The sequence below is a fragment of the Peromyscus leucopus genome, chromosome 14 (assembly GCF_004664715.2).
Source record: "Peromyscus leucopus breed LL Stock chromosome 14, UCI_PerLeu_2.1, whole genome shotgun sequence".
Lineage (NCBI taxonomy): Eukaryota > Metazoa > Chordata > Mammalia > Rodentia > Cricetidae > Peromyscus > Peromyscus leucopus.
In genome coordinates, this window is record NC_051075.1 from 48,207,886 (window position 1) to 48,223,271 (window position 15,386).

Consider the following 15,386-nt stretch of genomic DNA (forward strand, 5'->3'; position numbering starts at 1 on the left):
TGGCTTGAGGCTTTTTATTGTAAGACCTTTTAAGATTTGTGTTACAACAGGTGGATCTCTGTGAGTTAGAGGCCAGCCTGGTCTACAGAGCAAGTTCCAAGACAGGCTCCAAAGCTACACAGAGAAATTCTATCTCAACGCCCCCCCTAAATAAATAAATAAATAAATAAATAAGCTGGGCGTGGTGGCACATGCCTTTGATCCCAGATCTGAGTTGGAAGCCTGATCTACAGAGCCAGTTCCAAGACAGCCAGGGCTACACAGAGAAACCCTGCCAAAAAAACCCAAACCCAAAATAACAACAAAAACTCAATCTCCCCCTTCAAAATCCAATGACAAGAAAATTAAGCAAACAAATAAATTATAAGCTGTTATCAAACAAAGCAGAGAAGGCTTTAAGTTTTAAATAATTATTTGATTTAAAAATTACACACATGTATGACTTTAATAAAAATAATTTAATTACAGTAATAGCAGAAGTAGAGAAAAAGGAGGAGGATGCCCAGAAAGAAGAGGAAAGTCCACACATAAGAGAGAGAATTTAGGTGGGTTCCGTCAGTAGTGGCAGCAGGCTGGTATTCCAGATGAATCAAGCTTACTAAAAATAACTGCAAAAGGTACTTTCATTCCATGCAGAACAAGATGATGATTAAAGGAACTGATTTTCTGTGACTGATGATGTAATGCTGGAGACACACAGAGAAAGCAAAGCCCACAACCACCAGCTACTGAAGCCAACAAGCGGGAAACCATATGGCCCTGCCCTTGCAAACAGAGAAACCTTGACACTGAAGTCAGCAATAGCCAGGGTGGAGATGGTGGGTTTCTGACTAACTCAAGTATAATTTAAGTGGATGTGGGGTTTGTAGCCTCCAACAGCTTATACGAAACTTGCTGTACTTTTTGGTTTGCTATTTGTTTTTAAGATGGGCTCTCACTATATAATTCTGGTCGATCTCAGGGATCCACCTACCTCTGTCTTCCAGTACTGGGATTAAAGGTGTGCACCTGGCCTTGGGTGTGCTTTCTGAATCACCTTGTAGCACACTTTAAGACTTTGTTTTCCTTTGGCCCAGTCTGACTACATCTGCGGAACCCACTAACTGGATTAACTGACACACAGAGACAGGACAGACTAAGAGAGAAATCAGTGTAGCAAGAAGAACCAACCTCACCCGAGGAACTATAAAATAAGCCATCTCTGAAGAACATCTTGAAAGGGAATTGAGAGCCACCTTGCAAGGAGAAGGGACATCAGGGAGAGGGGACAGAGGAAAAAGACCATCTTCAAGCCAGAGAGAAACACAATCTACTGGTGGTACCTTGACCCTTCAACTTACAGAAATATGAGGGAATACATTTATGGGTTTTTTGTTTGTTTTTGTTTTATAAGATAGGTTCTTTTTATATAGCCCTGGCTGTCTTGGAATTCACCATGTGGACCAGGCTGGCCTTGGTCCTGAATGCTGGGATTAAAGGTGTGCACCACTATAAAAGATACAAAAACTCCCATTCTGTTGCTAACTCCCATTTTTCTTTATAGAAGTGTGAAAAGACTGCAGAGAACAGTTCCAGAAAGGGGAAGGGATAGCCTTTCTACTTTAAAAGATACATTGGTTTAATAATTAAAACTACCACAAGTCCAGGTGAAAGATACACTTAAACCCCAAGATTACTTCTCAGCTATCAATCTATGAGCTGTGGGGGTGGTGAACTCCAGAATAAACTCCAATGCCAGCGTTCTCTTTGCTCGGGCAGACTGCTGCACATCTGGCTGTGCTTGAGAGCGAGGCTGCTTCTCCAACTTCCAAATTCCAGAAGCAAAGTGCTTTATAACTTACTCAGTAATCAGACCACAGCAACTGGATACACCCCACCCGACCCCCATTTTAGGAGTTTGGTAGTGACATTATTCATTCAGCAACAGACAAAGCTGAAGAAATATCTCCCAGCTCTGAGCACCGGACATATTTTGTGTCATACTTGGCAGAATCCTGTGATTTTTCTGATGACCATTTTCCAGTTTGATGCCACCCATGTATCACCTATATCAGATGGTTGAGTTGAGCTGTCCTCAAACTAAAAACAAGACATTTTTCTGGCAGTAGGTAACATTAAATAGGTGAGGACACCATTATTGAAAACGAGGTTTGAGGGGCTGGAGAGATCGCTCAGCAGTTAAGAACACTTGTTGCTCTTGCAGAGGACCAAGCTTCAAGTCCCAGCACCTATATGGTGACTCACAATCATCTGTAACCCTAGTTCCAGGGAATCTGATGCCCTCCTCTGACCTCCATGTGCACCAAGCACACACGTGGAGCACAGACCAGACAAATATGGAGGCAAAATACAATACAATAAAATGAATAAATCTTAAAAAAAAAAAAATGAGGTTGAGGGGCTGGAGAGATGGCTCAGTGGTTAAGAGTACTGACTGCTCTTCCAGATGGATCCTGACTCAATTCCCAGCAACCACATGGCAGCTCACAACTGTAACTCCAGTTCCATGGGACCTGACACCCATGGCAAAACACCAATGCACATAAAATAAAAACAAATTAAAAAAAAACATGTTTAAGCAATTTTTAAAAAATGTTAAAAACTCAGACAACTTAAATCCAAATTTATGGAAAACCTAGGCTTTTGTCTGCATACATCTAGAGCAAGTACAGGAATGGTTACTTGGTGCCTAGGGTTAGCAAACCTCAAGAAACACACCCGCCCGTCATCAGAGAGGCTCTCCTTTAGTTAACATCACCAAGCAACCAATCAAGCATAAAACAAGCAGCAGGGTGTGTGATGGAGGAGGGAAAGCAATGAACAGCAACATATATATTTAAAAACCTAAAACAAAACAAACAAAAAAACTCCAGGGCTGGAGAAATGGTTTTGAAGTCAAGAGCACTTCCTATTCATGTAGAGGACTAGAGTTAAGTTCCCAGCCCCCATGTTCCCATCTCCAAGGGACCAAGGCCTCTAGCCTTCAGGGGTACTGATATTCGTGTGCACATACCTACACACACACACACACACACACACACACACACACACACACACACACACAATTTAAAATAATAAAAAATTATAAATGTTCTGGGAAAATCCTTTGAAACAGGATATAGAGAAAATTCCTAAGGTCTAAAGAAAGATTTTTAGGAGGAGGGTGTGGTAGCACACACTTAAATCTCAGCAATCTAGAGGTCGAGGCAGGAGGATTCAGAACTCCAGGTTAGCATAGTGAAACCCTATTTCTAGGAACTACCTCTAATCTCACGCAGAAAGAGTGAGTGGCACACGCCTTGAATCCCAGCACTCGGGAGGCAGAGGCAGGTGGATCTCTGTGAGTTCAAGGCCAGCCTGGTCTACAGAGTGAGTTCCAGGACAGGTAGAGCTACACAGAGAAACCCTGTCTCAAAAACCAAACCAAAGGAAGAAAAGAGTGACTGACAGCAGGAAGGTTCTGGGATCAGAGCGGCGGCTCAGGGGGTAAGGTGCTCACTGCGGAGCCGACAGCCTGCGTCCAATCCCTGGCCCCACACGGGGGAGAGGAAACTGACCCGGCAAGTTAACTCTCCTCTAACTTCCACGTGCACCATGGCTAGTGTGCACGCGCGCGCGCACACACACACACACACACACACACACACACACACACACACACACACTCAAATAAGTAGATTATAAACTTTTAAAAAAGAAAGGAGGTTCTTGGAAAAAAATATCTAAGTATCATTTATGCCAGATACGATTTATATGACCTGACTTCTAATCTTCATTTTAAAAATTCCCTTGGACATCTTCTGATAAACTGCTTATATTAAAAGAAAGAAGTATTAGGGGTTGGAGAGAAAGCTCAGCAGTTAGCACTTTTAGCTTTTGCAGAGGACCCAGGTTGGGTTCCCAGCACCCACATGGTGGCTCACAATCATCTGTAACTCCACTTCCAAGGGACTTCACACCCTCCTGAGGGTACCAGACACACATATACACATATATTCATAAGCAGGCAAAACTTTCATACACATAAAATGAAATAAAAATCTAAAAAATATTTTTAAAAGACATATATTCATCTTTTGTACCAGTGTTCTCTCAGGGAACGGCATGCCATAGGCCAAGAGAGCCAATGTGCACCATATCCACAGTGGGACATACTCACCTGCTTCTGGATCTGCAGGAATCTTCCACATGTACAGGTTGAAGTCATCAGAGCCTGAGAGGATATACTGTTGGAACAAGAGACATTGCATTTATTATTTCATAATTGGGGAGATAATTATTCAATTACATTAATAATAATAATAATAATAGATGTTATATAACCTTGCGACATACCTATGTCATTCTGTAAAGAGAAATTTTTTTACAACAGGGCCAGTGAGACGTCTTAGTGAGCAAAGGCAATTGCTGTGCAAGCCTGATGACCTGAGTTTGATCCCCAGATCCCACAGTGGAAGGCAAGAACAGTTTTTCTCCGCCACACATACAATTTTTAAAAAACAGTATAGATTGTCATATATTTAAGGTGCCACAAAGCAAATAGCCTAGTACAAATATTTATAGATCACAAGGTAGAAAATAAACTAGGATCTTTATAGAGATCATTAACGTGAGGTCAAACATCCTAAACTCTGCATCCCTGTGACATCCTGGAGCTTCCCTGCATCCCCCTGACATCCTAGAGTTTCTCTGCATCCCCCTGACATCCTGGAGCTTCCCTGCATCCCCCTGACATCCTAGAGTTTCTCTGCATCCCCTGACATCCTAGAGTTTCTCTGCATCCCTCTGACATCCTGGAGCTTCCCTGCATCCCCCTGACATCCTAGAGTTTCTCTGCATCCCCTGACATCCTGGAGTTTCTCTGCATCTTCTGACATCCTGGAGTTTCTCTGCATCCCCCTGACATCCTGGAGTTTCTCTGCATCCCCCTGACATCCTGGAGTTTCTCTGCATCCCCCTGACATCCTGGAGTTTCTCTGCATCCCCCTGACATCCTGGAGTTTCTCTGCATCCCCCTGACATCCTGGAGTTTCTCTGCATCCCCCTGACATCCTGGAGTTTCTCTGCATCCCCCTGACATCCTGGAGTTTCTCTGCATCCCCCTGACATCCTGAAGTTTCTCCCCCTGACAAGCTGCTGCCAACCCAAACATGACTTAGTGCCAAGGACATAGCATTGTTTTAATGCAGCAGCGTCAAATTGCCCGTCTGAAAGGGGTCATTATTGCTAGATCTAATTAATTAGATGCATAAACACATTGCGTGTCTCTTTGGCCTTCATGGCTTTCTCTGAAGCTGGCCCAGTGCTCACGCTGATCCTGTCTCAACTCTGGGAATTGCCAAGCCTGTATTCTCTTAATGGAACCTAGCGACTTGTATACCTACATGTTTTACATTTTCTACTTGATGTAAGTCCCTTGGGAATCCAGGTGTCACTTTACATGCCTTTGTGAGTAACAGCGTGGCTGGCATATCAACTGCTCCAGGTTAGTATATAGTGAGTAAATCTTTTCTGTTAATCTTGGTGTGAAATTCCTGGGCTCCTGAATTCCAACTTCTGAACTGCAAGGAAACTTTTCAATTGGAGTGTAGCATTGTTTGTTACCTTTGGGTTTCCTAGTCTTGAGCAAATTTACATGGTGAGTGACTTGTCAACCACTTAGGTGGTAGACAGGGACATCAGGGTCTCATCTGGGTTCCACCATTCATTCTTGAAGAACAACAACCTGGCTCTCTCATTTAGCAGGCGAAGATACTAAGTCAGGGCTTTCTCCTCACTGCCTGGACCCTTGAGGAGAACACAGCTTCACTGTAAATGTCCTGCCTTCACCTCTTACTCGTGCTCCTCAAGGTTTTTGAAGGCTAGTAAATGATTTTTCTAAAAAACATAATAAGAGTTGAGACAAGCCGGGCAGTGGTGGCGCACGCCTTTAATCTCAGCGCTGGAGAGGCAGAGCCAGGCGGATCTCTGTGAGTTTGAGGCCAGCCTGGTCTACAGAGCGAGATCCAGTACAGGCTCCGAAACTACACAGAGAAACCCTGTCTGTGTGTGTGTGTGTGTGGGGGGGTAAGTTGAGACAAGATCAGTGTGAGCACTAAGCTAGCTTCAGAGAAAGTCGTGGGGGTGAAGAACACAGCAATGGCTCTCCTGTAGCCTGCGGGCTCAACTGGTGTAACTCCCTATCCCTCGGGCCACCTTCTGCCTGCCTGCCAACTGCCAGGCTCGACATCTCTTCCCAAAGCCTTTCTCCAAAGCCTGTCTGCAGACTGCTCTAAGACATGAGTGCTGCACAGGAGCAGCCATTAACCAAAGATGACGTGAGCAGGCTTCTGAGAAGCCCAGCTCCCTGCCCTGACAGAAGAACAGCTTCCCCGTCACGGGCAAACTCAAACTGCCGGTGGCCACAGGCGGTTCCTGCAGTCGTCCTCTCCCTCTCACACGCCTCTGCTCTGCTGTTGCTTACTGTATTTCCAGAGAAAACTGAACCACCGTAAGACAGAGGGGAGGACACCAGGACACCAAAGAATCATCTAATTACATGCAAGTATGCATGTAAGCATGGACTAAAACTCGCTAGTCGATATCTCACTGCTTCATGTTCTGCTTGAAAGAGGCTGTAAACCTGACATAGAATTCCTGCTTCCTTCCTTCCCCAAACTAAATAAACAAAAAGTCATACTAAAAAAGTACTACCAGGCCATGCTTGTCAGGGTTACTTCACTGAAGGATAGGTGCTTGCCCCTTGCTCAGTGCTTCCGGGGGCAGAGCCCTGGGAACGTTAAAGGGCCGCCTGTCCAGACAGAACGCTGACTCAGAAGACAGCCTTAGAAGGAAGAAAATGCTCCCACAGAGTTAAGCCTGTTGGCTTTAATATGGTAGCTCCTCAGACACACAGAAAATGCTTAGAATGCTTTAAATGCTTTTGGGGATAAGGCAAGTTCTGATAGCTCTTCCCCTTAAAAGCTCTCTTCATCTCCCAGGACAGAACTGCTTGGGAGAACTTCCAGGGAGGGGTCTCAACCCACTGACACCGAGTCAGACTATGTAAGTGCTCACTAACACTGGAATTACAAGATGCCCTGAGGAATTCATTTATGGCATTTAGTGGTTGTCTGCTGGACTCCGGCCAACATTAACAGTTGGGCTGCCTGGGATACTGCTAACTGGGAGAGTCCGAAATAAAAATAAGTTCATTCTTTTATTCTTTAAACAAATATTTATTGAGTGTCTACTATGTGCTGAGCACAGTTCCAGGGAAGGAAAAGAGACCCTGTCCCCACCCTCATGGAACTATCATCTTATAAATGTGGACAAGGCACAAAGCTAGGGACAAGAAACAGTCACATACACAATGTTCTTGGGGCCGGTAAACATTCAAAGAAAAGCCAATCATCTGGGTGAAGAATCTAGGGAGTGGTGGGGTAGCTTGTTTCTGTTTTATGTAGGGTGTTCACAGAAGGCCTCTGATAAAATGGCATTTTGAACAAAACCCTGGAGAAAATTAGGGAGCAAACTATTCCAGAAAAGGGCAGAGGATTCTGGGATATTTCAAAAATATAAATTAGCAAACTGTGTGTAATGTCTCAAACCTGCCATCCAAGTGTTCCAAAGGCTTTGAGGCAAAGAGCTGAGTGAGGAAGACCCTAGCCTAGGCTACATAAGAGTTCCGGGTCAGCCTGGGCTACATGCCGAGGGGACACTCTACCACTCAACTCCTCTCCCAGTCTTCTAAAAACTCATTGTCTTGAGACTGGATCGTATTAGCTTGCCCAGGCTGGCCTTGAACTTGTGATCACAGGCCTTTGTCATCAGGCCTTGCTTTTTTTCAAAGCTGGGCAGAAGATTATTTCAAGAGGGCCTGTATAGAGAGGCATTTAATATCACCACAGGAAGAATTTCCTTTCCTAAGGTTGCCTCCTAGGACTGGGCTGGTTGAAGCCTCCGACTGAGTGAGGCCTGCAAACGGTTGGAGCTCAAGGCACTGAAGTCCTGGTGGGCTCCCGTAAAAGCACTCTGCTGTGTGTATGACAGAGACTGGACAAGAAACAAAGACAGAAGAGCGCTAACTACCGCCGGTCACTACCAAGAGAAAGCTACAGTGCACGATCTCATTAACTTTCCTTACACATAATCATTTGGACTAACCCATAAAGCATCTTAAGTGGTGAAAAAAGAGGTGTAATTCTCTCTCTCTCTCTCTCTCTCTCTCTCTATCTATCTCTATCTCTTTTTCCACGTTGTTGGGATTAAAGACTGGGCCACCATGATCCAGTTTTCCGCATGGTTCTGGAGAGTGTTGGGGTGTTGGAACTGGGTCCTCACACTCACATACAAGCACTTCACCAGCCTGGCACCTCCCCAGCTCTAATCGTCTCCCTTTATCTTGACACCCAATTTCAATTGGTTTTTTAAAAATTGTTTTAGCTTGGTTAATTTTTAAGAAAGAGTCTTATACAGGCCAAGCTGACCTCCACTTACAAACAGCCTAGCACTCCTCATCTTCTGACCTCCTCTCCCTTTCCCTCTGCCTCTTTCCTCTCCTTACCTACTGTTTCTCTCCCTCCCTCCTTCCCCACCTGTTTGAGACAGTATCTCACTATTATTAGCCTAGGCTGGCTTAGAACTATCAGATCTCCTGCCTCAATCTTTTTTTTTTTTTTGTTTGGTTTTTCGAGACAGGGTTTCTCTGTAGCTTTGGAGCCTGTCCTGGACTAGCTCTGTAGACCAGGCTGGCCTCGAACTCACAGAGATCCGCCTGCCTCTGCCTCCCGAGTGCTGGGATTACAGGTGTGATCCTGCCTCAATCTTCTTGTAAAACTTTACAGTAAATTGTGGGATTTTCCCATGGTGATGTTTGTTTAAGTGTGTGTGTGTGCTGTGCATGTGAGTGGCCACCTGTATCATGAAGGGCGTGTGGAACTCAGAAGACAACTTTTGAAAGTTGGTTCTCTCCTTCTACCATAGGGATCAAAGGGATAAAACAGGTTGACAGGCTTGGTGAGCCATGTCACAAGCCCTACAGTGATGTTTTAAATGTGAACACCATAAAAGGGGACAGAGATGCTAATCATACGAATCTGGGGTAACTACTCTGGTACCAACCTTACTGCTCTCTGGACCATGGATCAGCTTTGGATAAAGCAGGTTCTCTGGGTACAAATCACAGATGCTATTTGAAATTAGGTGTCAAACTGGGTGTGCAGGTACATGCCTCAACCCCAGCACTTTGGGGGTCCAGGCAGGGAAACTGATGTCCCAGGACAGTCTGGGCTACAAAATAAAACTGTCTCAAAAGGGAAAAAGGAGAAAGGAGAAGAAGGGTGGAAAAAATAAAGGGGTAAAAATGGCTTTTAGCCAGGCAGGTACATAAAAATGAAGAGCTGGCCATTTCTCAGGTAAATTTCTTATTTAGCCTCATTCTAAACAAACTAAAAACTCAGTTTCAGCCAGGTGTGGTGGTGCATGCCTTTAATCCCAGCACTTGGGAGACAGAGGCAAGAGGATCTCTGTGAGTTTGAGGTCAGCCTGCTCTACATAGAGAGTTCCAGGACAGTTGGGGCTATATAGATTTTGTCTCAAAACAAACAAAACCCCCAAAACTCAGTTCTTAGGAGGCTTTACCTTGTAGGTGAGTAGAACAAGAAGATGCCAAAGGAGGAAGACTATTTCAAAGACTACTTGAATGGTGTCCTCATTTCCAAATACTCGGAGTTAAAGAAAGGTAGGAGAACCATATACCACCTTGGGTCAAAGGAGACATACTTTGGCTTTGGGGCAAGAAGGGTAACAACAATACAAAACTGAGCGTGGGTTGTAGGGTTCAGATTCTCCACAATCTTTTCCAACTAGTATCAAAGCTTTAATAGCTGGCTACACAATGATTCCTATCATCATTCACTTAAGAGTACAATGGCGTTTAATCGAATCCACTGGCATACAGAGATACTAGCTTGATCAAGCACAGGGAGGCTCAACAATCACTCCTTCACATCAGATTTCAAGAACACATCAGAAGCAACACCAGAAACAGCACCAACAAAAAGATCAGCACACAGGCAGTGCTGTGGGTTTATTTGCCCTGATACTGTGTCAGCTCACTAACTAATGCATACAGAAATAGTCATTGGGTGACACTCGTTATTCTCTGGTGCTGTGATAAAACCCAACACTTGGCCCATTTCTTCATCTTTCTCTTTTAAATAAAAAAAAAAAAAGTAATTATGTGTATGTATAAGTGCAGGTGCACGGAGAGACCAGGGGAGTCAGATCTCCCTAGAGCTATAGTTACTGGTGGTTATGAGCTACCAGATGTTGATACTAGGAACTGAACTTAGGTCTTCAGGAAGAACAAGCTATACTTTTTAACCACTGAGTCATTTCTCCAGCCCCTACTTTCTCATTCCTCTCTTTAAAAAAAAAAATTAAAAATATGCTTTATGTGTACAAATGTTTTACCTGCATGCATGGAAGTGTACCACGTGCATGCGTCAGATCCCCTGGAACTGGAGCTGCAGATGGTTGGGAGCCACCAGGTGGGTGCTGGGACTTGAACCTGGGCCCTCTGCAAGAGCAACAAGTGCTCTTAACCACTGAGTCATTTGTGATGGTTGGAACAAGAACAGCCCTCATAGGCTCATATACTTGAATACTTGATCTCCAGTTGGTGGAACTATTTGGAAAGGATTAAGAGGTGTGGCCTTTTGGAAGGAAGTGTGTCTCTGTGTGTTTGTGTTCTCTCTCTTTCTCTCTCTCTTCCCCATCACTACTTGTGAATCAAGATGTGAGCTCTCAGCTGTTCCTTCATAACACTATTTAATGAACCCTAACCCTGTGAAACTTTAAGCCAAATTAATCTCTTTTATAAGTTGCCATGGTCATGGTGTTTTAGCATAGCAACAGAAAAGTAACTAACATAACATCTTTCCAGTGCTCTTCTTCATCTCTTAAATAACAACTTTCTCTAGACATTTCTCTTTCTGTTTGCAAGGTGCTTTTACTATCTGAGAAGCTCACCCAAGAAACATCCAAGATGTAAATGCACACATGTGTGCACACACACAAGCTCAAATCAAGATCTAAATTAGGCCTACAACAGAAAAGTGATTTCAGAGTGCTGTCTGGAGTACAGGTAAATTCCTAGCAGCTACTTGTAAGTTTTATATGATTTTAGAAATATGGTTACCAACAAAAAAAATTTGAGTTAAAAGGAAAAAAACAACAACAAACAAACAAGAAAGACAAGCCAACCACTAGACATAGTCCAATTAATACTCAGAATAAGTCTCAACAGGCCTTTGGAAGAGAAAAATCTCTTGCTGCTTTCTTAACAGCTATGGAGATGGCTGGATGGATGGAAAGAAAAACACACATAAAAGTGTGTGTGTGGGGGGGGGTATGCATGTCTGCATAGCTCTCAATATTCCCCAACATCTACTGAAGGAAATATATCAATCAGTTACTACTCAGTGCATGTTGATCAACTTAGAGTTCTCTCCAAGGGCTCCTTCCACAGTAATTGATTAATTATTCTCCAGTAAATGGCATGCCTGTCTAATTAACTGTATTGACTAGGCTAGAAAAACCAGATGGCTCTTTGGCCAGGATCAGTAATAGAAGAGAAACTGCTATTTTTATTTAATTAACATAGCTCTTTAGTTCCCCTGAACTTTGTTAGAAGGGAGGAAAAAATAAGACAGTACAACTTTGTGAAGACTCTTTAGAGATCATTTCCAGAGGAAGGTTTACTAGTTGTATAAACACATGTCTGGTTATACATTTATTTATACTAGTCCCTGCCACAAATATTATCTAAAGCATTACAGCAAATTTTCTCTGGAGATGGGCAAGCGACAGATTTAACTGGTGATAAGACAAATAGAATTGTATTGGCTCTTAATGAAAACATACATACATGCATACCCAGAGGATGAGAGCATATATACATATTCATACCCACAAGAATAATATTGGTTTTGCATGTGAAATTAGATTATTCTTGTTGTTTTGGTTCACTTGCCATTTTAGCTCTATTAAACTTCTGGAATTCTTTGGTTTATTAATAACCAAACTTTATGAGGTCTGAGTAGGGAAAAATATGTTAAGAAGTATTTTATAACAGCAGCTGATAATATTCAAATAATCAGTAAGGAAGAAAACTTTTACAAAAAGCTCCATCCAAATCAACAGCAGGTGCTATAAGCAAGTAGCCTGCCTTACTTGAAGACAAGAATTTGTGGAAACTCATTTTGGAAAGCCAGGTTTGGGCTGACGCAGCATTAGCCAGCTGGCATCAGTACCCAGTCTTCCCTCCACTGGTCACAGTTTTGGTAGCCGGGGACTGGACCATCTCACTTCAGTCCAACTATACTGGTTACTCAAGTCAAGGCTCTAAGCACTCTTAGATGATTTCCCCTTTTCTCCGAAGCTTGAGGAGCAGGAAGAAGAGGCAAAGCTATTGACCGGGTCATATGGCGAAGGAGACTGGCAGGCACTTTGACCGGTCCTACTTCGTTAATGTCTGCCAAGGTGTCCAGTTGGGTCCACACTCCTAGCTAAGGCTGTGCTTAAAGGGGAACTGTCAGGTCCTGTTACCAGGTTGCAACAATTCTACTTATTCCTAACCTAAGAACAAATCCAGATTGCCTTGTGTTCTTTTTCAGCCAAACAGTTATTAATTAGACTACCTCTAGTGGGCTTTCCATGATTTCTAAGTTCTTAAACTGAATCAGTAAATGGACTACAAGATGAACCTCACCCAAGGGAAAACTTCTTTGTTCAAGATTGGTAATAGCTGAGCATCTAGGTCCCTGGCGTCCTGAAAACCTTTATGATTATCTACAACATTATGCAGTTATATGCACTTTATTTATTTTTTTTGAGACAGGGTTTTTGTGTAGCCTTGGCTATCCTCGGACTCTGTAGACCATGCTGGACTTGAACTCAGATATCTGCCTCCCTCTGCCAAGTGCTGAGATTAAAGGCAGGTACCACCATCACTCAGCTATATACATTTTCTGACAGTATTCACAGTGCTCAGATTTTCAAAATGGCCCAAGATTTAAGAGAATTCAAAACAGCTGATTTAATAAACAAGTGCTCTTCGATTCACCTTTCCTCTCTTGGTACTGGGGATCAGATCTTAAGACCTTACACATGGAAGGCCAGCATGCCAGCACTGAGCTACAGCCCTTCCTAGTCCTTCCTTTGGGGATGGTAGGATCCTCCTGTCTCAGCCTCTGCAGCAGCTAGGACTACAGGTCTGCACCTGGTTAAAACAAAATCTTCTAAAATATTCACTCACAGGCCATGGTAGCACATGCCTTTAATCAGAGGTAAATGAATCTCCATGAGTTCCAGGCCAGCCTGGCTTTTGTAGCCAGTTCCAGGTCAGCCAGGGTTACACTACACAGTAAGACCATGTCTCAAGAAAACAAAACAAATAAATAAGATATCCACTCCCTAGTGGCTGGCGAGATGGCTCCGTGGGTAAAAGCACTTGGCATGCTTGTGGATCCCCAGACCCCACACAAAAGTCATCTTTAATGCTCAGGATGTCCCTAGAGGAAAACAGGAAACGGACACAGAAGACTCCCCTGTGATGATATATTGTATATCTTATTAAACTTGTCTGAGGGTCAGAGGACAGAGCCAGCCACTAGATTAGACATAGAGGTCAGGCAGTGGTGGCACACACCTTTAATCCCAGCCCTTGAAATCTCATGCCTTTTGTTTGGGAAGCACATATGCCTTTAATCCCAGGAAGTGGTATTTGGGCAGAGAAAGGTGTGAGGAAACCGGAACTCACTCTCTTGAGGCTGAGGATTTCGTAGAGGTAAGAACTAGTGGCTGGCTGTTCTGCTTCTCTAATCTTTCAGCTTTTACCCTGATATCTGGCTCTGGGTTTTTTATTAAAAGACTGTCTAAAATTCTGACAACACTCCCCTGTCTCACACTGACAAAGAGTGAGGAGACCCTATCCCAAACAAGGTGGAAAGGTAAGGAACACCACCTGAAGGCTGTCTTCCATGTAGTGCTGTGGCACATGTGTACACACACAAAAACAAAAACTCCTTTAAAAATCCACTCCCTAAACAATGCATACAAGGATTCATTGACCACACGCTCTGTGTGCAGCTCCCCATTGGCCCACGAAGACCACTTGATCTTAGCCACACAGGAGGCAGCATGGTAACGAGAAGAGGCCATAATCACAGGGAAGGATGTGGAGTTAACCCTGGTTCAGTCCTGACACGGCCAGCCATTTCAAACCACTCTAGGCCTTACTTTCAAGGGGGATGAAACCAACTATACCTGAAGGTCGCTATGTGGATTCAAATACAAGAGGAAAAACAGAAAGCAAGAAAGTAGAAAAAATTAGCCGAAAGTCATAACACAAATCAAAGGACGGAACCCAAAAGTTCAACTTTCCTGTAGAAAAGTCTATTTTTATTTCCTATGAAGAAGAGCATATCACATGTGCAGTCACATGGCTGTGTGTGTTAGGGGAAAGGGGGACAGACAAGAGTCCCAGAAAAGTAGAGCTACAGTTTACAGGGCAATTCTCCAGTCTGGTGAGTTCTTACACATACAGTCTTGATGCTCGTCCTACCCACACTGCATCAGCAGAGAGAGGGTGAGCAGTGACATCATGTCTGACCAGGTCACAAACTTTGTTGGATTCAGGGAGTACAAGAGCCCTTTGGGAGAGGGGCCAAATGATTTCATTACCATGATTTTGGAGGCCCTTGCCAACTGTCAAATCCACAAGAAAGAGATCCCAATGCTCTGTCACCCTGCTGCCCAGCCTTTTCAAGAACACTTGGCTATCCTGCTCTTTCCTTCCCCATTCCTCTTTCAGCAAGATATAGGACACGCAGGCCCAGGCATTAATTGAGACTAAAGAGAGAAGATTTGTAAATAATCAGCACGTCCATTTCCAGGTACACAAGCTGTTAGCATGAAAGACTGGCTACTCAGAAGCCTGGGCATTCCGCTAGACCCAGGCTAGGACAAGAGCCATTTAAAGATCAAGAGAATAAAAGGCGAGTGAGTGTACACCAGCAAAGCCAGCAGGTGGAGTATTAACATTCTTTTAACCCTGTTAAGAGCTTAGTTCGCCCAGGGTATACATGAGACTGTAAAGCTTAGAACAGAATGTGTAGCCAGTCCAGCTTCAGGAAGAAAACAAAACAAAATGTAAGGGTTCATGACTGAGGAGAGAACTATTGAACTCAAGTGACTTCTAGGGTAGGAATGCTGTTTTGCTGCAAGGTCACTCACTAGACTCTGGGACTAGGTGTACTTGCTGAAAATCAACTCCAAGAATGGGGCAGTCAGCCTATGCCTATAGCCCTTGCTGCTCAAGGGAGGAAGCTGAGACTGGGGGA

General features: G+C 43.8%; 1 protein-coding gene across 3 annotated transcripts in view; it reads right to left on the reverse strand.

Moving 5' to 3' along the window:
• Dcaf5 (DDB1 and CUL4 associated factor 5) overlaps positions 1-15,386 on the reverse strand; it is a 101,589-nt gene that overhangs the window by 25,554 nt on the left and 60,649 nt on the right. For all 3 annotated transcript variants that reach the window (XM_028876132.2, XM_028876134.1, XM_028876133.2), the window contains exon 7: positions 4,160-4,226. In XM_028876132.2, the coding sequence (XP_028731965.1) occupies positions 4,160-4,226 (67 nt within the window). The remainder of the gene's footprint in view (positions 1-4,159; positions 4,227-15,386) is intronic.